We start from the raw sequence: 24898 nt of genomic DNA, 5'->3' as shown, positions 1-24898 counted from the left end.
TCTCTGGACAGCAAATAATGTGTGTGAATTCTGGGTTTTCCCTCGCGTCTAAAAATAGACAAATTAGGGACATGAGGAAAACGACTACTTTTCTTGAGCTGCACCTTCACGAGGATAGTATGGTCTGCATAAATCAGTCACTACAAGAAATATGAAGTACCGTATTCGACGTAATAAGCGCCCCGCTCTAATAAGCGCCCACGGCGATATTTGCTAATATATTGGCAAGTGAACAATCCAAATTAGCACCCCTTCCGATTGATCAATGTACACAGGACTTATTTATTAGTGTATAATACGCACTCGTGTGTTATATGCACCCTTAGTTATGGGCAATTAAATTCTGGAAAAATGTAGTATATAAACAGTTCAGACTGTCAGCATAAACCACGAAATTTATCTTTCAACTCTGTTTTTTCCACCAAAGAAATATTCTAATAACAGCCCCCTATTTCTAATTTTAAGAGCGCCCTGGGCGCTTGATTACGTCGAATACGGTACCTATAGACCCTATTTTATTTTTTTCAAAGAAAATTATTTTTTTGGGGGGGGGGAGACAGAGCAGAGGAGGCAAGCATAATAGTATAAATCATTTGCCACAGACTCATCCTAAACATGCTAAATTCACTGTGACTTGCTCGAATAATATTTTCTGACAACCTCTGCAACAAGATCAGGGAGGCAAACACATGCCCTCCCAAACTGTAGCTGTTTTCTTGTTGCTTATGTTTGTTTGTTTTTTTCTTTGAAAACAGGTAACTTGCAGCAGGTCAGTAAAACCCTGTATGCAAGTGTCGCTAAACTGGTGTATCTCCTGTGAAGCACAGTATGCTAGTGACATATATCATGGTCATAAAAGGTCAGTTAGGAGCTGGAACCACACGCATACGACATGTACGAGGGGCGTTCAATAAGTTATCCAACTTCAATATGAGACCAAGTCGCATAATATCTTTTACACTTTTATTTTTCAATATAATCTCCATTTAAATCAGTTAAATCACAGTTAAATCACCCACCCTACAGCCCAGACTTAGTCCTGAGTGACTATATCCTGTTCAGGCAATTGAATCTGCCATACGTGGAAGACGCTTCCAGGATGACGAGGACATAAAGGCTGCCACAGAGGCGTGGTTAGAGGGCCAGTCTGCGGGTTTCTATAAAAGTGGTAATGAAAGCTTGAAGGACAAATGGAATAAGTGTATTGAGGTGAATGGAGATTATATTGAAAAATAAAAGTGCAAAAGATATTCTGTGACTTGATCTTATATTGAAGTTGCAAAACTTATTGAACACCCCTCGTACATGTACTTGTTTTAGGCCTCAGTACAGCATGGAAAAAGCAGCAGCCCCTGTTATTAATGATAGAAATAACCAACTACACAATCATCCCGATAGTTGTATCCAGGCTCATAGCGTCCAGACCAAAACTTGCTGCATATCAAATTTCACAAGGAAACTGCTGAATAATAATAAGAAAAACTTGTATTTTCAATATGGCCGCCATGACAGCCATGTTTAAATCAGCATGAATTCTGCTGTTCTGTGAACACATTCTAGAGACAAACAGCTTCAATCAGCTTTTCAAAATTTCAGATTCTTGGCCTTATTGGTTCAACATTTTTTTAAAAATGTAGAAGGACAGACAGATGGACAAAGGGTCAAGCAATCAGCTGATAAACTGAAAAAATAGGTGAGCTTATAAAACAGTAAACAGGAATCTAAAACCATTGAATTAAATTCTAAATGATACTTTTAAGTTCTTGGAGAAGTAACAACAAAAAAGCATTACCATGTTTGTGCCAGAAATGAAGCACAAGAAAATGAGGATCATTATAATAGAGCAAGCTGATTCTAAACCACTTTGACATTTCTGTTTCTCAAATGTAAATATTATCTCAACACAACCTAAACAGCAGCACTGAAAGATAAACATTCAGAATAGTCTATGTTATGGCTTTCAGAGACCATACAATCCATGTTCAAGTTGCTATAGAAATGTCTCTCTCTCTCATCAATATCCTTCCTCGTGTTGCCCACCGACCTCGCTCATGTTGTGACATGTAAAAATACGATAATGAATTAACTTCCCAGTAAATTCAGCAAAGACAAAGACAGGTACATTCAGGATCACCACAAATAGCTTGGAAACGGCTGTTGCTAACCTTTGATAATCTTTCTCGTTATTTAATATAGATGTGTACAATAACTGTGATAATATCATCTACATCTAAAAATACCGCCACAACATTCTCACTCAGCGGAAGTTCAGGCACTTGAAGTAGTATGGACCAAATACTGTATTGTCTCTGATAAGCGTCCTCACATTTATTCTTTGAACAACATTCCAAAATGGGTGGTAATGGAGGCCAAGCGGTCGTTACAGACCAAGCGCTTAATATTTCAACAACAGTGTTGCATAAGCTACACTAATAAATTGACATACAATAGAATTTGATGTTCTTGACAGTCATTGCTTGCTTTGACCCATGAAGATCTGGGGTAGAGTAGGTCTTCAACAACCCATGCTTGCCGTAAAAGGTGACTATGCTTGTCGTAAGAGGCGACTATGCTTGTCGTAAGAGGCGACTATGCTTGCCGTAAAAGGTGACTATGCTTGTCATAAGAGGCGACTATGCTTGTCGTAAGAGGCGACTATGCTTGCCGTAAAAGGTGACTATGCTTGTCGTAAGAGGCGACTATGCTTGTCGTAAGAGGCGACTATGCTTGTCGTAAGAGGCGACTATGGTTGTCGTAAAAGGCGACTATGCTTGTCGTAAAAGGCGACTATTCTTGTCGTAAAAGGCGACTATGCTTGTCGTAAGAGGCGACTATGCTTGTCGTAAAAGGCGACTATGCTTGTCGTAAGAGGCGACTGGGCTTGTCGTAAGAGGCGACTATGCTTGTCGTAAGAGGCGACTATGCTTGTCGTAAGAGGCGACTAACGGGATCGTGTGTTCAGGCTTGGTTGGTGTGACTTGGTTGATGCATGTCATCGATCCCAATTGTGTGGATCGATGCTCATGCTGTCAGTCACTGGATTGTCTGGTCAAGACTCGATTATTTTCCGACTGCCGTCTTATAGCTGGAATATTGCTGAGTGTGGCGTTAAACAACAAACAAACAAACAAACAAACAAACATTGCTTGCTGAAGTCAAATATGTACAGAAATGTATGAACTTCAGCTGATATTGCCTAAACTGTGATAATCCAATAGTTCCAGACCATTACAGGCCTCCATCATGTATAACACTCTCAGGGTGTGACACACACACAAAATAATTAGTCATCAGTTGACAATAAATTTAAAAAAGAAATAGTTTCAAGTTATGCCATGTTCCTGGGATTGAGATCCCTTTCGTTTTCCAGAATGCTTGTCATCGTAAATGTCCTAAGATTTATTTCATACTTTGTAATCATATTAAAGAATGTCATTTCAAAGTAGATAAAATCATGAAAATGTTGTAATGCCAATTGTCTCCAGCAGGATTACTGAACCTTTCTCTGTAATCTGTCAGTTTCATGTTGGTCAAAAGGGACAATTCAACCTCATTCCTTATCATGTTTGTAGTTAGGAGTGTAAACGATACAGCAAGGTCACGATACAGCAAGGTCACGATACGATATGCACCACGATACATAGGTCACAATACGATACGTATCACAATCATGACAATATGCATATTTACGTTAAATCGCGTGAAAACTTCTTACTATAAATATTTCAGAGTAGGTTCAAAAGGAAAGCTAGCTGTAGACACATGTTCGTAGTGGCTATTTTTAGTAGTGAACTTGAAACTCTAATTACAACACATTTTGCAATATTTGACTGATAAAAACGCTGAGGTCATTAAACAAGTAGGAAGTAATTTATTTTAGCAAGTGTATCATCTTGTCTTGTATCAATACAGAAATTTAAAAAAAATAATATCGTATTGTAGCATGAAAACATATTTATAGTGAAACAAACCTAATGAAAAATAGAACAAAATCTCCATCATCAGTTAACAAATACTGAAAAGCCATGTCATCTTGGGCGGAGTGACTAGACTAAAACACACAACAAAGAAACAGTGAGTTGGGTTTAAATGCTGCTTAGAACATTTCACTGATATGACATCCTTGTCAGTTTGATGTGGGAGGAAAGCCGGAAGTGATGCAGGTCTCAGACATTTACCACGTTGGTGAAACCCACCAGTACAGGCACAGTGCTGACAAACCTAGAAACATACGCAGGGCGAATCTGGAATTTGAACCCATGATGTAGGGTTTCTGGCAGTCTAATGGACATAACTATACAATAAACTGGGCACCTTAGACCAGAAAGGTTGGTTGGTTGGTTTGTTGTTACACGCCGCACTCTGCAATATTCCAGCTTGATGGTGGTCTGTAAATGATCGAGTCTGGGCCCGACAATCCAGTGATTGATATCATGAGCATCGATCCACGCAATTGGGATCGATGACATGCATCATTCAAGTCAGCGAGCCTGACCACCTGATCCCGTTAGTCGCCTTTCACGACAAGCATAGTCACCTTTTACGGCAAGCATGGGTTGCTGAAGACCTATTCTACCCCGGAATCTTCACGGGTCTAGACCAGAAAGAGACCACCCAATTACACCTGTCATACATCATACAACGCTACTTATGAAATTAGTGAACCCCCCAAACCTCCTTAACACTGGGTAATGATCCATCTCCTCATCAGTTGCTGCTGGCCAAGTTGTCAAACTAGACTTGCACAAGTCTCCAAGGCAATAATTATTAGCTTAAATCATAATTTCTAGATCATGTAAATAATAAAAACAAGTTGTCCCAATAAGAGACTGGTGTCTTTAATGTCCACATAGCTAGACTTGCCTAAAAGGGAGATAGAATTACTACACATCCCAAACTTATCTTTCACTACAGCCTTGGAGCAAGGCTATTGTCTAACCTAGAGTGGTGCTTGTGCATTCCCCAAGCCCAGCCACTGCATCTGGCCTCAAACCTTCACATCCTCTCCTCACTTAAATCACCGTGTAATCTGGAGCTTGCTGCACACAATAAAACACCCATCAGTCTTAAAATACCTGTAACAGAACTTGTAACAGACCTCGTAACAGAGGGCGGTAGACAACCTCCTGTTTCTGTTTTAATCTCATCGGGAAAATTGCTACATTAACATTTTTTCTCGGCTAAATTACAGTTAAAGGCGTACTTTCACTTTCATTAGAAACAATGGCCTTGCTCGTCTGGCCTAATTGTACTGATAATATCACGGGTCAGGAGTTTAGCAACCTGTTCCTCTATACTGTATTTCCATATTCGCCATAATAAGCCCTGTAGTAAAATTAGAAAGGTGACATGGATAGGTGCTTGTTAACATTGTTTTCAGGGAACGAGTTACAGTGAACAAAGTTAGTTCACTAAAACATTTTTGATAATAGATATGAGGTAGTTATATGCCCCTTCTATGCTGTTTTCTGTCAAACAAAATGTAATATCCACTAGAAAATGAAGACTCTTTTAGGTAAAATTTTGGTAATAGTCGAGAGTGCCTATAAAGAATCTGTAGATGTTTATCCAGAAGTTGGTCGCTTATGGGAGGACGCTTAATATGGCAAATACGGTATTTCAATTTACATAGCATTCAACGGTGCTTGGACCTTCCTTCCATCATAGCCTTCAGAGTATCCTGTATGTTGTCTAACGCAAAACTCAGCAATATTCCAGCCACATACCCACACCACGTAAATAATCAAGTCTGGACCAGATAATCCAGTGACTTCAAATTTGCCATTCTGATAGAAAGACAGACAATAAAAACAAGTCACAATATACTGAAACTCAGCTGAATGTGGTGTAAACAACAAACAAACAAACAAACCATTTCTTCTCACTCTTAGTCATCTAATTTCATGACCACATCACAGGGTACTTGAAAACAGTTAATTATAGGGGGTCAATAGACATTGGGGGTCAAATACCACAAATACTATTTAAGCAAGCCCCAAAGTCCCTCTTAATTATAACACTGTGTTAATAAGATTCCTAAGCCAACATAATATATTTCCATGATTACAGAGACACTTTCATACTTTTATCACCTCTTGAAAGGACATTCTTTTACCAAACTTGAAAAAGATCTTCAGAACACTTTAGATGACAATACGTCAATGTTCCAGAAAATGAAATCATCAGAAACCATGCTGACATCGCTGAAAAACACACACTCTGGCATTATTTCCCTTTTCACTAAACTCCTTTATATAACATAGTATCAACAAGAAAGGCCAAAAAACACACATTGGAATTCCAATCAGGGAACATCTTCATGGCAGACTGGCTCTCAATCAGCGAAAGGTTTCACATAAGAAGCTGCTGGTCGTATCACACAACCTTCTGCTTGGAGAGAGATGAAGAATAACTAGACCCTCATGTGCCGACCAGGATCCTCTAAGCGCCTAACGCTTATATAAGTCCTCAAATTAGGTATCCCTGCCAAACTGTGCTGTATGATCTATCCAACCCCACTCAGCTCAGTGATAATTGAAGTTCCAAGCATGACTGCAGCCATTTGACGAAGCAAAGATCTTAAAGATTTCACACATCGTGGCATCCAGGAAGCTGGATGTAACACTTTGTCGATACTTGTACATCACTCAGTATTAGGAATGAACATGAAAGTTTCATATGCCAGGAAGGCTCGGTTTGCATAAATAGTTCCATACAGGTACCGTATATCGCCACCCAATCAACGTTGATGATCCCTGCTCGCGATAGCGAAAACTTTATGTTGACATATAATAGTCAAACTACAACAAATATGACTTTCAGCGAGTCAATGTATGACATTTATGATATATATTTCCATTCTCTATCCACTAAAGTTTGTTACAAGGCATCAATAGCAGTAATCTGACCATGGTTGCTGTAAATAAAGGTCAGTTGTGCGATCTTCCGATCACTTCACATGCAATTTCGCCGAAATGAATGAAACAATATTGAATCAAATTTTGAATCAAATTTTAAAAAATAGATTACAAACATAAGTCCAGATATACAATGAACACTTTTTATAACCAGACAGTGTAATTACATGATTAGTTTCCGTACGTCAGGACGACTTGTTGACATAGTATTTCCAGTGTTATGTGCTCTTGGTGTCTCTGTGTGGGGGAAAAAACATCAAAACTCTTCAACCCTGCGTATAAAACGACCCCCTTGAAAGACCCCTAATTTTGGTATGAAAAACACGCCTTATACGTACATTTACTGGTCTACACCTAATTACTAGAAACATGAGTAATGTGACTTCTATTGTTTTGTTTGTTGTTTGTTGTTTTGTGCCGTAGTCAGACATACTGACAGAGTACTGTCGCCATGTCACAGCAGGTGGAACATAATCAGTTTATCATGTTTAGGGCCATCCAAACCCAATATTTTTGTGTCTTAAAAAATACAGATGTGAAGAAAAAGATGTGCATGTTATTCACACAAACACTTAGGTTTTTCCCAAAGCAAACACGATATATAGAAAGGTGTTTCCATTTTCGAGATCACTCATTGGTCGATATCACATGATGACTCATGAAACTGTTCCATACATAAAATGAAATACCCTATCACATACTAAACACTGTACTGGGGATGTATTTCTGTGTTTGAAATGCAACAAGAACGGCTAGCCATCAAATATAGCGAAACGTAATCACTACAGCCTGATTTTCATCAACAAGAACTATGTTCATTCTCTTCTGCTTGATCACTGACATAAAAAACAAAGGCGCTCTCCCAAACCCTTTTACAATTTTTAACATAATTATTTCAGGGTTCACGCGAGGAATTTTCTGACATGGTCTCTTTGTGTGAAAATTTCAATTATCCAGAGGTACACTTACTTGCCAATACAGCACAATGTTAAAATGCCCCATTGTATTTGAAAATGTGGGTCATTTTTCAAATTTGGAGGCAACAAGCACAAGGCCCCACTATAGAATTATTTGTTTTATATACCATACCTACCTACCCTATACTAAAATAAAGGGTAATCGGAATCAAAATATTTATTGTCTTAGATCTTTGTTTGTTACCTTTGTTTACACTGAATTATTTTATGGGCCACAGAACAATCAAATTGTGTTTTCACTGAGCTGCTTTCTTACCCCAAATAGTACAGTTCAGTTTTGACATGCATGGCTACTGCACCATGCCAAGAAGGATGTACCGGTTATAAGGAAACTTTGTCTGATTTACTTCCAGCTGTATATAGTACTGGGTGAGTGAGTGAGTTGGGTTTAATGTCACTTTAGACATTATTTCAGTCAATCGGCATGTCAGCTTAATGTGTGAGGAAAGCCCAAAGTGATGCAGGTCTCAGATGTTTACCACTTCGGTGAAAGCCACGAGCACGGGTATGGTGTTGACAAACCTAGAAACATAACTGGGGCAAACCGGGATTCGAACCTACAATCATAGGTTTCTGGTGTGCCAAAGGGACGCAACTCTGCACAGCGAATTGTGATGCTTTAGACTACTTGGCCACCCACGTCCCTGTATATAGTAGTGAAGAATGTGAAATGTAATTGATATTTACCCGCTCTAGTCGAGCTTCCAGGGCCTCGATGTCCGACTCAGCCTCCTCCAAAGATGCCCTGCAAGTAAAGACACCATTGTAACATCCCTCGTTATCAAGGGCATATTTCCTATTCATTACAGGTGGGGGAAATGCTTGTTGTTTGGTGTAATGTGGGTGGGATGTAGGTGAAGGAAGATGGTGGGTGGGATGTTGGTGGGGTCGGGGTGGGGGAAGGTGGTGGGTGGGGGAAGATGGTGGGTGAGGGAAGATGGTAGGTGGTATATGGGTAAGGTCGGGACGGTGGAGGGTGGTGGGTGGGGGAAGATGGTGGGTGGGATGTGGATGGGGTCTGGGTGGGGGAAGATGGTGGGTGGGATGTGGATGGGGTCGGGATGGGGGAAGGTAGTGGGTGGGGGAAGATGGTGGGTGGAGGAAGGTTTTGGGTGGGGTGGTGGGTGGGGGTAGATGGTGGGTGGGATGTGGTTGGGGTTGGGGTGGGGGAAGGTGGTGGGTGGGGGAAGATGGTGGGTGGGGGAAGATGGTGGGTGGTATATGGGTAAGGTCGGGACGGTGGAGGGTGGTGGGTGGGGGAAGATGGTGGGTGGGATGAGGGTAAGGTCGGGATGGGGAAGATGGTGGGTAGGGGAAGATGGTGGGTGGGGAAGATGGTGGGTGGGATATGGGTAAGGTCAGGGTGGGGAAGGTGGTGGGTGGGGGAAGATGGTGAGTGGGGAAGATGGTTGGTGGGGGAAGATGGTGGTTGGGGTGTGGGTGGGGGAAGATGGTGGGTGGGATATGGGTAAGGTCGGGGTGGGGGAAGATGGTGGGTGGGGTGTGGGTGGGGGAAGATGGTGGGTGGGGGAAGATGTGGGTGGGGGAAGATGGTTGGTGGGGGAAGATGGTGGGTGGGGGAAGATGTGGGTGGGGGAAGATTGTGGGTGGGGGAAGATGGTGGGTGGGGGAAGATGGTTGGTGGGGGGAGATGGTGGGTGGGATGTGGGTAGGGTAGGGGTGGGGGAAGATGTGGGTGGGGGAAGATGTGGGTGGGGTGTGGGTAGGGTAGGGGTGGGGGAAGATGTGGGTGGGGGAAGATATTGGGTGGGGTGTGGATGGTGGAAGATGGTGGGTGGGGGAAGATGGTAGGTGGGATATGGGTAAGGTCAGGGTGGGGGAAGGTTGTGGGTGGGGGAAAGTGGTGGGTGGAGGAAGATGGTGGGTTGGGTGTGGGTGGAGGAAGATGTGTGGAGGGTGAGGGAAAAGACGTTGGGAGGGGCATCATGTAGGTGTACCACACATCTATACAATAACATCATTACAGGTATAAATGTTACCATGTGAAGTGGCAGGTTGTAAACCCTTGTTTACAGTATCGCTAAATACAAAAAAATAGACTTAGTACAAAACAGTCCTTGTTTCAACAGGCAGAGACATTATTTATAAACTGTTTTCAATTTTGCTTCAGAAAACAATTTCAACCATCACTTATTACTATGATTTAAGATCCATGAAAAATACAAAGTCTTGATAGTTTCTGCACAAGAATCTAACACCCATAACATGATAAACATGATGAAAACACTCCTGTAGAGACACAAACAAAGTATCTCCAACTCTTGCAATACACTCGATCAAACCAGAATGTCCTGTAAACATCATGTAAAGGTCACTTCCTACAAGAACCCACTGTTTTCAGTCGTCAAGGCCGACAGTTTTCTCACCTATTGGTTACTGAGGAAAAGTTTGCACTTGTCCCTGAAGTATTATCCCCTGCTGTCAACCAAGCATTGATTTAAGTTCCTTCTACTCTCGCGAATGTTTCCTCAGACCAGGGAACACCTAATCTGTCTTTAACCAAATAGGTAACAGCTGTTACCATGGTTACCACCTGAAACTGACTTTCTCAGGAACTATCCTGAGAAATGCTACATCATGAATTAAATGGCATCAAAATGCTTTGAAGACCAAAATGACATCATTGGTTACCTTGATGTCACACTAAAATGACATCATTGGTTACCTTGACGTCACACTAAGATGACATCATTGGTTACCTTGATGTCACACTAAGATGACATCATTGGTTACCTTGATGTCACACTAAGATGACATCATTGGTTACCTTGATGTCACACGAAGATGACATCATTGGTTACCTTGATGTCACACTAAGATGACATCATTGGTTACCTTGATGTCACACTAAAATGACATCATTGGTTACCTTGACGTCACACTAAGATGACATCATTGGTTACCTTGACGTCACACTAAGATGACATCATTGGTTACCTTGACGTCACACTAAGATGACATCATTGGTTACCTTGACGTCACACTAAGATGACATCATTGGTTACCTTGATGTCACACTAAGATGACATCATTGGTTACCTTGACGTCACACTAAGATGACATCATTGGTTACCTTGATGTCACACTAAGATGACATCATTGGTTACCTTGACGTCACACTAAGATGACATCATTGGTTACCTTGACGTCACACTAAGATGACATCATTGGTTACCTTGATGTCACACTAAGATGACATCATTGGTTACCTTGATGTCACGCGAAGATGACATCATTGGTTACCTTGATGTCACACTAAGATGACATCATTGGTTACCTTGATGTCACACGAAGATGACATCATTGGTTACCTTGATGTCACACTAAGATGACATCATTGGTTACCTTGACGTCACACTAAGATGACATCACGAATCTCCCTGTCACTGAAGATGTTAACTGTACTTTTTATACTCAAGACACTGACTATTACCATGATTACAGTTTTCAAAGAATGATAAATAGAATCTCTCCCTCATGTCTTTTGATATCAAATATATCAACACTTGGTAAGATCCTCGAAACATTTCAGCCTTTTGTTGGCGTCCCCCGATGTGATATTGCTGGAATATTGGTAAACGCAGTGTAAAACCATACACACTCACTCACTCTATGTATTTCAACCTCCACATGTAGCTTGGGGAGGTTGAAGTACATAGAGAATGTCATGGAGTTCCTTTTGATATCAAATATATCAACACGAGGTGATAAAATAATGAGTGTTGATATCAATTCAACATGTTCAACCATGCCTTTGTAACGCTAATACAAAGAATTTTGAACCCGAAAGATGTCTTGTTTGATAGGCATTACTTAGTTTATAAAATTGACTGCAACTGTGGACAATCTTACGTAGGTGAAACATCCCGCCCCATCAACACCAGAATCAACGAGTACAAAACCTCAATCATCAAATCAGACAGTAAATCAGCAACTGCCCTAATCACAACATCAACTGGGACAACGTCCACATCCTCTCCATCAACCTCCATGATTTCACTAAAAGAAAACTAACAGAAGCAGTCCACATTCCCCGCCACAAGCCATCAATCAACAGAGATCATGCCTATTTCATCCCATCTGCCTACCATAAACTCAATAAGCAATAATCACTACACCTATATAAACTTATCCTGTTTAATTGGCTTCATGTCCCATTGGCTTCCACCCATGTGTTCTCTGTCCATTGTGTTGTAACCATGGTAACAGTAATATCCTTCTGTCAACACTTACTCAAGTTATCCCATTCATGTATGCAATTGTTGTTGCTGTTTATCATCTACTGTTAATCCTCCATCTACTATATATATTCTGTACCATGTTCCTCATTCATTATAAACAGAGCAGCCAAGGATAAAAATGAAATCATATCAATACAAGTATTTGTCACAGAGTGACGAAATATCCCCCGCCTGTACACCATAGTACCAAATATGAAGACAATCCAGCGATTAGTTCTTGAGATATTGTGGCAACACCGTTTTCCAACTCCAAAAACAGATTTGCCTGCTGTGACCTTGACAATGGGGTCAAGGTCACCAAAACCGACTGGTGTCTGCGGTGTCTGTATTTACACCATAGTTCCAAATATGAAGACAATCCAGTGTTTAGTTCTTGAGATATCGCGGCAACACCGTTTTCCAACTCCAAAAGCAGATTTGCCTGCTGTGACCTTTAAAATGGGATCAAGGTCACCAAAACCGACTGGTGTCTGCGGAGTCTGTATATACACCATAGTTCCAAATATGAAGACAATCCAGTGTTTAGTTCTTGAGATATCGCGGCAACACCGTTTTCCAACTCTAAAAGCAGATTTGTCTGCTGTGACCTTGAAAATGGGATCAAGGTCACCAAAACCGACTGGTGTCTGCGGAGTCTGTATATACACCATAGTTCCAAATATGAAGACAATCCAGTGTTTAGTTCTTGAGATATCGCGGCAACACCGTTTTCCAACTCTAAAAGCAGATTTGTCTGCTGTGACCTTGAAAATGGGATCAAGGTCACCAAAACCGACTGGTGTCTGCGGAGTCTGTATATACACCATAGTTCCAAATATGAAGACAATCCAGTGTTTAGTTCTTGAGATATCGCGGCAACACCGTTTTCCAACTCTAAAAGCAGATTTGTCTGCTGTGACCTTGAAAATGGGATCAAGGTCACCAAAACCGACTGGTGTCTGCGGAGTCTGTATATACACCATAGTTCCAAATATGAAGACAATCCAGTGTTTAGTTCTTGAGATATCGCGGCAACAAACAGGTGGGACGTACGGACGGTCGTGAATACTATATCCCCCGCTTCGCGCTTTCGCGCGGCGGGGGATAATAAGAAAACAGAAATTATGTGAACACCAAACTCACAATAGATGTGTGTACCCTACTCACACACAGGAGTCCCAAAGAGGGACGGGTCAGCCGAAATTGCCTAGGCAGAAGGCGACCTCTTAAACACTTAATGCAACAACAACATCCTCATTCAGTCTTGCTTGACAACGGTATAAGGATCTATACCGAAACGTCACCTTAACAGTATGAAAGAAGTTGTTATCCATAAATTGTGTCTAAAGATGTCCACAACCTCCACACAGGCAGACATCCCTGAATATTTTATCCCACGAACCAACTCAGTTATACCAACTATATCATGGCATGTCAGCTTGATGTCATCTTCCCGAGGCGAGGGAGTTAACTGACTATAAAAGTTCAGTTTCCACCCTTGCCGAAGTAGGCTTGACTTATGGACTTATATTTTGGCTGGACTAACAAGTCTATGCATAGTCCAATAAAAATCGTGTATCGAAATCAACACCCGGTTCGTCAGCTGCCATGCAAAATTCAGTTGATTGCCTGGCGTCAACAGATATTTTCCAATCCTGTCATGTTTTAAATCCAGGTGCTCACATGATTTGATGCACTTCGCGAAGTAAGACCTGTTTTAATACAATTAGTATCTTGATTATCAGTCTGATTGTCATAACTAGTCGCCACCATTTTGTTTGAAACAAATGCAAGTGATATGAGAGATGGAATCTGATTGGTCCATAGGAGGGATAGAGAAGGGACATTACTCACAATAGCCAATGGTGGTGCTATATCCAAGCCTAGAAATTCCAGCCAAGGGTGGAAACTGGACTTTTACAGTCAGTTAACTCCTTGCCTTGGGAAGATGGTGTTGTACAAAACAGAGGCAATTTTGTAAGGACAGCTTGTCCTTTGTCACATGATTACCAACAGTTGGAATGCAGAAACAAATGCATGTGATATGAGAGGTGGAATCTGATTGGTCAATAGGAGGGACAGAGAAGGGACATAACCTGTAATAGCCACAGGTGGCGCTACGATCGAGCCCAGAAATTACAGCCTTGTTCGGCCAGGGTGGAAAATGGACTTTTACAGTTAGTTAACTCCCTTGACTCAGGAAGATGGGAGGAAAGCCAACCATAGAGTCTTTTACTACTCTGGTGAAATCCACAAGCATGGGTATGGTTCTGACAAACCTAGAAACATAATCAAGGCAAACAGGGATTCAAACCCTGTGACAATCACACGTATCCAGCGTGCCTCATTTACTGGTCCAGGCGATGCAGCTCTGAACAGCGAACTGTGAGATGACTGGGCCACCCATGCCCCAATGATGATGATGCATAGCAGATGATGAAGATCATTCAGTTATTCCAAGAAACAACTAATTTTGTTGTTGTTGAAGCACCTGTGATGTCAAGTGAAATTAGATATCTGCCTAAACAACTAAATTCAGTTTCTATCATGACTAATGACCACACATTGTCCTCATTGTTCATGACAATAAACTTTGAACTTTGAGCATGAGCATGAATTTAGCAGTAGGGGAAAGAGTAGACTTGCCAAAGTCTCTAAGGCAATAATTATTGGTTTAAATCTAAATTTCTAGATTATTCAAATAATAAGAACCACTTGTTCCCAAGAGACTGTCCACATATCAACATATCTAGACTTGCCTATCAGGAGGATAGAATATCTACACATCCATCATGTCCATGGACCTTTCTTTCAGTACAGCCTTGGAGCAAGGCTAGGGAAAGAGAGACAGGTTCTATCAGTAACATCACATCATTGGGCATGTTGGGATATTGGCTGAAGGACAAACAACAGCTATGGCTCATGCTTTGAGGGGCTTGGGAAGATCAAAATGAACATATCTGTTGCCAACTGTTGGCATAAAATTACTTCCGGGTCTGTCGTTTTAGGTTGAAGAATAAAGAAATATTGTTTTCAGGAAACAGGATGGTTAATACTTTTTCAGTAACAATGGCGACATGTGCATGTATTATCCCTCTCTCAGAGGAGACTCAGGGCCCCGTTACACAAAGCGATGCCAGAGCTACGACTGTCATAAGTCTATGTTAAAGTAAGGGGAGTTATGATCATCTTAGCGCTAAGATTGCTTTGTGAAATGGGGCCCTGTTTTCTTCTGGTTGTAAAGGACAGTGACTACACATAAAATGCATCCGTTTATTAATCATCTCGAAAATAAAGTTAATGTTGGGTTACATGGTTCTAATTCATCAGAAAAACAGTGCTATATTTTCTGATTATGGCTTTTGCATCCGTTCTGTTGAATCAATACAGAAAAATAGAATGTGATCTAATGTGACCACCTCTGAATGTATGTTGTCCCTCATAATGAGTTCTGCTTATCAACCTTGAACAATGTTTCAGTTACCTCATGGCAGTGTTCATTCTAGAATGCTGCTCAGAGCCACAGTGGGGGCACGGGTGGACCAGTCGTCTTAGGCGCAGCGATTCGCTGTACAGAGTTGCGTCCCTTGAGCACGCCAGAAACCTATGATTGTGGTCTCGAAACCCGGTACGCCCCGATTATGTTTCTAGGTTTGTCAGCACCATACCCGAGCTCGTGGGTTTCACCAAAGTGGTAAACGTCTGAGACCTGCACCACTTCGGGCTTTCCTCCCACATTAAGCAGACACGTCGTGATATAACTGGAATCACTCAGAGCCACAGCCATGTCAGTTTCATTGACAATGCAAGCAGTATCAGCTGTGTGAGTGGGTGAGTATGGTTTTACGACGCTTGTAGCAATATTCCAGCATTATCATGGCGGGGGACACCAGAAATGGCCTTCACACATTGTACCCATGTCGGGAATCGACACCGGGTCTTCGGCGGGACGAGACAATGCTTTAACCACAAGGCTACCTGACCGCCCCTTGATCTGTGTGGGGCAGTAGGATTACATGACATGCATTTATTTGTCCGGGTGCTCCACTTGCCAGCATTTATACATTCAGGGAATCTTTAGAGTGAATACGGCATGTTACAAAGCTAGCTCCAACCGTTCTTGTGACACCTTCGTTGACCGCCCAGTTTAGACCTCAGTGAACAATAAAACCCTGTGAGGATCTTGATAAAATTAAAAGGCTTTTAGACAAATGTTTCGAACCAAATTATGGCAAAAGCCAGTGATGTGGAATTTCAAGCAAGTCAAGTGTCAGAGTGAAATACTGGTTCAGAATGTCAATGACACAACCAGAAGTCAAATCGGAGCCATACCCTCACTAGATTTTGCTTCCGTAGTCTCAGGGGGCACGGGTGACCCAGTCGTCTAAGGCGCCGTGATTCGCTGCATCCCTTGCGCATGCCAGTAACCTATGATTGTGGGTTCGAATCCCCGTTCGCCCTGATTATATTTCTAGGTTTGTGAGCACCATGCTTGTGGGTTTCACAGAAGTGGTAAACGTTCGAGACCTGCATCATTTCGGACTTTCCGCCCACATTAATGCTAAAAGCGGCATTAAACCTAACTCACTCACTCACTCCTTAGTCTCATTTTGAAAATGTTCTGCCAAATTAAAGAAAATCAGAACCCTCTTGATCCCAGATTAAAAGAGGTCCCGAGCAACCTTTACAGTGAGTGAGTGAGTGAGTACGGTTTTACGCCACTAATAGCAATATTACAGCAATATCACGGCGGGGGAGACCAGAAATGGGATTCACACATTGTACCCGTGTCAGGAATCGACACAGGGTCTTTGGCGTGACGAGAGAACGCTACACAAGGCTACCCGACTGCCCCGGCAACCTTTACAGGTCGTAAGAGGTGACTTAATGGATCTGGTGGTCAGACTTTGTGTCTTAGTTGAATATATGTCATTGTACACTGATGTGTGTGGATTGTTGCTCATTTTATCAATCACTGGATTGTCTGGTATAGGTTTGTTTATTTCAAGCCTGCCATAATCTGCTGGAATATTGCTGAGTGTGGCGTTAAACGAGAGACTGTCAAAAAACATCACCTCAATGTGAGAGGAAAGTCCAAAGTTACATGGGTCATTGCCGATGAATCTCTTGACAAAGGAACAGACACCAAGACAATCCAGCAGATCCTCTCACAACAAAGGGACACAACTTTGTACAGTATGCTGCTGCACCTCAGACCGTAAGTGAGTGAGTGAGTATGGTTTTTACGCCACTTTTAGCAATATTCCAGCAATATCACGGCGGGGGACACCAGAAATGGGCTTCACACATTGTACCCATGTCGGGGATCGAACCCGGGTCTTCGGCATGACGAGTGAACGCTTTAACCACTAGGCTACCCGGCCGCCCCTCAGACCGTAAGACTAAATTAGGTTATACCTTGGTCAACACAGATTCCAGGGTTTCAAAAACAAATGATGTTGTTGTTTGTTGTTTAACGCCACACTCAGCAATTTTCCAGCTTTATGACGGCAGTCTGTAAATAATAGAGTCTGGACCAGACTATCCAGTGATTAATGTCATGAGCATCAATATACGTAATTGGGATAAGATCACATGCATCAAACTAGTCAGCGAACCTGACCACCCGATTATGTTAGTTGCCCTTAATGACAAGCACAGCACCTTTTATGGCAAGTTAGGGTTGCTGAAAACCTATTCTACCCGGATCTTCACGGGTACAAAATCAAATGACCCTGGCAGTAGAGGTTTCATGTATATTTATGAAATAACGTTTCGACAAATGTATGTTTAAGGTGTCTGCCACAGAATGGTCCACTCTACCTTAAACAATAACAAAACTCAATATCTGATCCAAGTGACAGCAATAACAAGCAAAACTTGAATTTGATAAACCGAAGTGAATATCAGCCTATTATAACATTGAGTAAATCCCACCTATAAATGTCAGTGTGCCAAGCTCAATCAAGACTATGTTTCCGATAGGCCAGCAGCATGGTGTGAAATGTCACCCAGGGCTAGCAGCATTGCCATCCTGATAATGGCCTGACAATAGGATTGTGGACCATCTCCAACCAACCTCTGTGTAATCTGTGCAAGGCTGGGATTTATCTGCACTTCCATATATTCTCCAAACTGCCAACAATGACAAACAGAATGTTTGTGTTGAATTAAAAAACCCAAAAGAAACAAAGATTGTGATAGCAACCTCAACAAGAACTTCCCCACATTACATGGCCCCGATTTCTGCAATTTACAAAATATACAATGACACACTGCAAGTTTTTTTTTCTTTCTCACCCATATGTAATAGATAAAAAATAATAATACTGTATTCAACATAACAAGATCCCTGCTCTAATAAGCGCCCACGACGATATTTGCTAATAAATTGACAAGTGAACAATCCCAATTAGCACCCCTTCCGATTGATCAACGTACACAAGACTTATTTATTTGCGTATAATACACATTTGTGTGTTATATGCACCCTTAACAATGGGCAATTAAATTCTGGAATAATATATCTCTCGTTTATAAACATTTCAGGCTGTCAGCATAAACCACGAAATTTATCTTTCAACTCTTTCAAAATAATATTCTAAAAAGAGCTCCCTATTTCTAATTTTGAGAGCGCTCTTGGCGCTTATTACGTCGAATACGGTAACCCCCAATAGAGTCTCTTCCAAACCAGGAAACCTTGTTGATAGCCATAGAGGCCAAATGGTGTCAAAACATGAATTTATTGTAAACACAATCACCCAACACACCTATCATGTTACAAGTCCCAGAGAAGACCCACAACCAGGCACTAACCATGGAACCCTTATCCTCCACAGAGTATCAATGCCACACTGCACATGGCATTCTATTGTTCAAATTATCATATTTATTCATTGCCTTGTCACTCTTAGCGATAGCAGACATACACAATGTCAGACAGACAAATCTACATGCTTGTCGTAAAAGGCGACTAACGGGATCGGGTGGTCAGGCTCGCTGACTTGGTTGATGCATATCATCGATCCCAATTGCGTGGATCGATGCTCATGATGTCAATCACTGGATTGTCTGGTCCAGACTCAATTATTTACAGACCGCCGTCATATAGCTGGAATATTGCTGAGTGCGGCGTAAAACAACAAGCCAACCAACCAACAACATTTAACCCTGCATAAGTATCCACATAAAACCATTAGGCCACATAAAAAAGGCCCTTGTTTCAGGCAACCTGCCCAACCAACATTGACCATAACAAAACTGTTTGCCAACTTACATTATTTTTAAATACACAGCCCTCATAGAGTGTGGGGTACCCACCCAGAACATATTTAGCATTGTTTAGTCAAGTTGAAGTATGGCACTTTCAATCAGTAAATGATATTTGTCTCATGTCAAATAGTACATGCTCAGTGACCCTAACCTGCTGTCACGTTTGTTTGTTTGTTGTTTAACGCCGCACTCACCAATAAACCAGCTATCTGACAGAGGTCTATACATTACTAAGTCTGAGCCATATGATCCAGTCATGGATGTCATGAGCATCGAACTACACAATTTGGTTACAATAACACATCAACCAAGTCAGCGAGCCTCACCACCCAACCCCGTTAATTGCCTCTTACGACAAGCATGGGTTGCAACAGAACAATTCTAACCTGGAATCTTCACAATCTTGTTATGTGGCAGTGGAGATTGTTGTGATTTTATTTGTAGTAATTTTCAGTGACAGCAAATGAACTAAATGCTCTAAAAATGTCTCTCGTGGTATCGTGGCTAGATTGTAACAGGAAGTGTGATTTTTTTTAGAGTTACCTCCCTTGATTGTTAACAACTATAACTAACTTAGCAAGAGAATTTATGGATGTCAACTTCTTTATTATGAGGGGCGGTCGGGTAGCCTAGTGGTTAAAGCGTTCGCTCGTCACGCCGAAGACCCGGGTTTCGATTCCTGACATGGGTACAATGTGTGAAGCCCATTTCTGGTGTCCCCCGCCGTGATATTGCTGGAATATTGCTAAAAGCGGCGTAAAACCATACTCACTCACTCACTCACTTTATATGAGGAACACAACGTTTCGGAGTATAAACTTACTCCTTCACCTATTGACATACTCCGAAACGTTGTGTTCCTCATAAGAAAGAAGTTGACATCCATAAATAATGTTCCTAATGTGTATCGCTTCTAAATGCCTTTCAAAGACAATAACCAATTTGATTGTTTGAGACGTTTCGGAATGGGACAGTTTCTCGAAAGTTGGCATGTACCGATATAAGAGAAACACAACGGAGATTCGAGGCCTTTCGCGACCTGACTTGCATCTTATCTTCTTGCCAAGTGTGGACAGGATACCTATCTGAAAATGTCGAATTCCTTCCAGCTTCCAACAACACTCTGGATTCAAGCACAAAGCATGTGCCTCTTTCAAGACATTTGACATTTGAAAGTGACACAAATTCTGGCCGTGCGTGAATGCACTGCCTACCGTATTACTTCTTGCTGCTGCCACTCATACGATTCATTGTACTGGCTTGTGATTATAAACCTTATGTTTTAAATAATTTGTTAACTATTCTTTGATGTTGTGCTCATTTCACAATTTATTTCTCGTGTAAATACATAATTCAGTGTTTTACAGCATGCGTACAAAGGAGCTAATTTCCGAAACACAATAACCATGATAACGAGCTAATTTACTTTCCGAATCAATTTATAATTTAGAACAGTTATATACATCAAAAACATTATTTCATTTTTTTAAATCTTAAAATGCTCACTTATTTTGGAAAAACCCAAGAGAGTGATGAACAGATGAGTGAAAAAATATTGGTTACCCAATGAAAAATGTAATAATCCAATTAAAATAGAAACCCTAGAGTAAAAACTCAATTGCTCAAAAGTTATCTGAAGCTCTGGGTATTTCATGTGATCATTTGCTAATTTCACAGTTTATTTCTGCATTTCAATTAAGAAATCTCCTTGTACCCTATGTACACTGAAACCTTATTAATCTGGACAGTACCATTCCCAGTGAAATGGTCTGGAAAAACATCAGGGTTTTACCTTGACTTACAAAGGTGGGGGTTCAGGGGACCCCTAATATTAATAATACATTTTAAGGGTCCTTGCAGGCAATATGAGGGTCCTGTAAAGTATTGATATGGTGTAGTGTGCTGTATGTTTAGATAATTACTTTAGAGCCGGGAATGAATCAATGGACAGTGGTCATGATTGATGGGTGAAATCACAGACATACATAACTGCTCTTGAGGAGGTGTAGGTACAATGAATGTTATTCTGCATCGTTCAAGACGCAGTAAAAAGATATCTGTGTCCTTTCTCTACATTTGTGCATCAAGTAAAACCCTGAAACATGTATATTCATGTAGTTTAGACATTCCCAACATTAATGTATCAGTAATGCATCAGTAATGCAACAGTAATGTATCAGTAATGTATCAGTAATACATCAGTAATGCAACAGTAATGTATCAGTAATACATCAGTAATGCATCAGTAATGCATCAGTAATGCAACAGTAATGTATCAGTAATGTATCAGTAATACATCAGTAATGCAACAGTAATGTATCAGTAATGTATCAGTAATACATCAGTAATGTATCAGTAATACATCAGAAATGCATCAGTAATGTATCAGTAATACATCAGTAATGCAACAGTAATGTATCAGTAATGCCCAGAATGCAAGGTTCCCGGGCAAAGAGGGTCAAAACTAGCAAGGTAGGAAGATACATTGAGCAACAAGTGATAGAAACTGCAACAACCATCTCGACAACCAGGAAAGTGTCCATCACCATGATCACATTTCACTTGTCCTAATCTATTTCCACTAGCCTCGGGATATTGGGATAGCATTGATGCATTAGAACACTCCTATCAACCCATTGATTGTATCATTAGGACAAGAAAAATGTGACAGCTGAAGTAGGTCAAGAAAGTAGGGCTGGGATGGGTAACTCGGGTCCGATGGGTACTGAGAAGGACCCCAGTACCCACAGGACTACCCAGACCCATGGTTAGTCACGTGGTATATTGTTTAATGACAAACATTATCTAAAACTCCATGGTTACACTACATGTCACTAATGTTCCCATTTCTTTCTGACTATGCACCCATTCCTTCTGACTTTTATATGTTTGAATAAACATGAAACTTCATGCAGGAAACTTCAGTGTATGCATGACCAATCGTTTTATACGTGTATCTAAACACATTTTGCCAGGGCTTCGGTCAAACTTTTCACAATCGGACAGTTTGTACCTATCTCTCAAGACCTACAGCAGGTACCCGGGTAGGGTCGGGTAATAGGGGTGGGTACCCAGGTAGTATATTTGGACCCGTCCCAGCCCTACAGGAAAGTAATCACTTTCCACAGAATGTGACATGATGTACAGTCAAACTTTCCTAATTATGTTATTTGCTTTTCAAATAGATTATTGTGTAAAGGAAACGACAACTATGTCTGTCAATAAACGTCAATAAACTAGAAGCTTTCACACATATTTCCTGGATATTGAACCTGCTGGACTATCTTTAGAGAAACAGCTACTTCCAGAAACAAGACACAAGCAAGGTCTGAATTGACAAGTTTTAAGGTGGGTATTTCATACAAAAATACAATACTGTCCTACAATTCGAAAATGTTTTAGTTCTCATGCACTGACCACATTCTGTATGATAATGAAATGGAAATATTTGTATAATTTGTTCATATTATGTACTTCCTTTAAAAATATTAAATTGTCATGTCATGTCAAGCAGTCAGTGTTCTAGACATTGAACTGACCTGAAACTGATATTTTGATATTTAACAAAATTTCCAAAAGTCAGATAAAAAGGTTAAAATGTCCTATTGTGAGTGCATCAATATGAATATAGTTTTATTATTCCTAGAAATTAATGAGGACGTGAATGTTGTTCATCATGGAGCCTGTTATGAATCAAGTCTGGACCAAGCAAACCTGTGACTGAAGGCATGAGCAACAATCCACCATTGGGGGAAGGTTGCGCACAATCAGCCCAACCACGGACTTGACAGCATGGAGAGTGCCTGACCTTCTGATTACGTTTTTAGTCAGCTCTTATAATAAGAATGAAGTACTGGGGACTTAAGGAACCACTACAAGTCTCTTCATTGGAAAAGCAATTAGATGTTATTTAAAGATGGTTAACTGAAATACATTCTGCAACATTTTAAACGTGTTAAATGAAAAATCGATGAAGCCAGAAACGTGAATACTCTGGGTGTGAATATTAATTAGATCAGTTAAATTATTATTCGATGCATTTGTCTAATCAAAAAATAGACTGCATAAATTAATCATTCTGCATAAATATGTGGGTTTTCTTATACTTGACATTGTGTTTTTGATCACAACGAATTACACAACAAATGTCAACACTTCCCATTTAGTTCCAAAATGCTTGGTACTCTTTAATTCAGTCTGAAAAATCTGACATAGAAGAAATCAAAAGGCCAAACCAATTGTGCAGAAGGGTCTGCAGGCAAAACAGAAATCATGACCATTTATATCAATGTCACAAGATTCATGTCATCACACAGTACAAAGAGTGAGTGAGTATGGTTTTACGCCCCTTTTAGCAACATACCAGCAATATCATGGCAGGGGACACCAGAAATAGGCTTCACACATTGTACCCAAGTAGGGAATCGAACCCGGGTCTTTGGCGTGATGAGCGAACGCTTTAACCACTAGGCTACCCAACTGCCCCAAAGAGGTACAAATAGATCAACAAGTAAACTGGTAGTAAGAGCCTGTTTGCCTTTAATAATATTATAGAAAAAATAAATTGCAAAATATTTTGGGGTTTCTAATGTTAACACTATTACATCTGGCATTAATTTATACACCTGATCTGATTACGTTTAGCTATCATCTTCCTGGAAAGAGACAATTTGATTTTTCTGAGGTCATGGCAAAATAATCATGATCATATACGGAATAATAGTTGATGTTCTACAACCATGACAACATACATCTCAACCACAGTCCACTAATCTGTTACAAGGGGCAGAGAATGTATACAGTATTCAGGCAATACACACTAGTATGCTGACAGGCAGTAGTGTTTATCACTATCAATCCAATCACACATTCCTGCTATTAACAGGATCAAGTAATTAACCTTGAGCTTCAGGTGCAATTTCAGACAATTGCTGATCCATAGGGTTGCTCTTTATAATGGCAATAAACTGTGGTGAATGCACTAAATTAACACATCTGCAAAAGGTGGTATTATCAGTTCATAAGACTACCTCCTACATTATCTTTATACAATACATTAACCAAAAGATACAGATAGATATGTATAGATATATACATCTTGTATATACGTCTGTAATTATCCTCAAACACATTTGTATGTTGACAAGGTTGAATTTTTTGTATGCATGAAATTGGAATTTTTACTTTCATTTTGACAAAATGGTGTCATGGCACATTTATTTGTATTTTGCAAATCAAACTTATATTGGCGTTATTTTTTATCTGAAGGTGGCTAGGTATATGTTGTCTTTTTAAGCAAACACAGAATTTCAGTGATTATTTTTATTACATTTAACATGTTTAAAACATGTCTCAAAATCATGCACCACGAACAGGTTTCATACAAAAAACATCAACTAAACTAATGAATCATTGTGATTCATAACCAGTGTGTATGAAATGAATAACATAAATAAATAAATGTTCATATGTGTTATAAGAAAGAAATATT

The 24898-nt window shown here is 40.5% G+C and overlaps 1 protein-coding gene across 5 annotated transcripts in view; it reads right to left on the bottom strand.

Moving 5' to 3' along the window:
• Positions 1-24898, bottom strand: part of LOC124137729 (arf-GAP with coiled-coil, ANK repeat and PH domain-containing protein 2-like) — a 138128-nt gene that overhangs the window by 112908 nt on the left and 322 nt on the right. For all 5 annotated transcript variants that reach the window (XM_048391643.1, XM_048391647.1, XM_048391644.1 and 2 more), the window contains exon 2: positions 8582-8639. In XM_048391643.1, the coding sequence (XP_048247600.1) occupies positions 8582-8639 (58 nt within the window). The remainder of the gene's footprint in view (positions 1-8581; positions 8640-24898) is intronic.

Source organism: Haliotis rufescens, unplaced genomic scaffold (genome assembly GCF_023055435.1).
Source record: "Haliotis rufescens isolate VD_foot unplaced genomic scaffold, xgHalRufe1.0.p SCAF_94, whole genome shotgun sequence".
NCBI lineage: Eukaryota > Metazoa > Mollusca > Gastropoda > Lepetellida > Haliotidae > Haliotis > Haliotis rufescens.
Note: the sequence above shows the minus strand (reverse complement) of the source record. Positions and strands in the feature narration are given on the sequence as shown.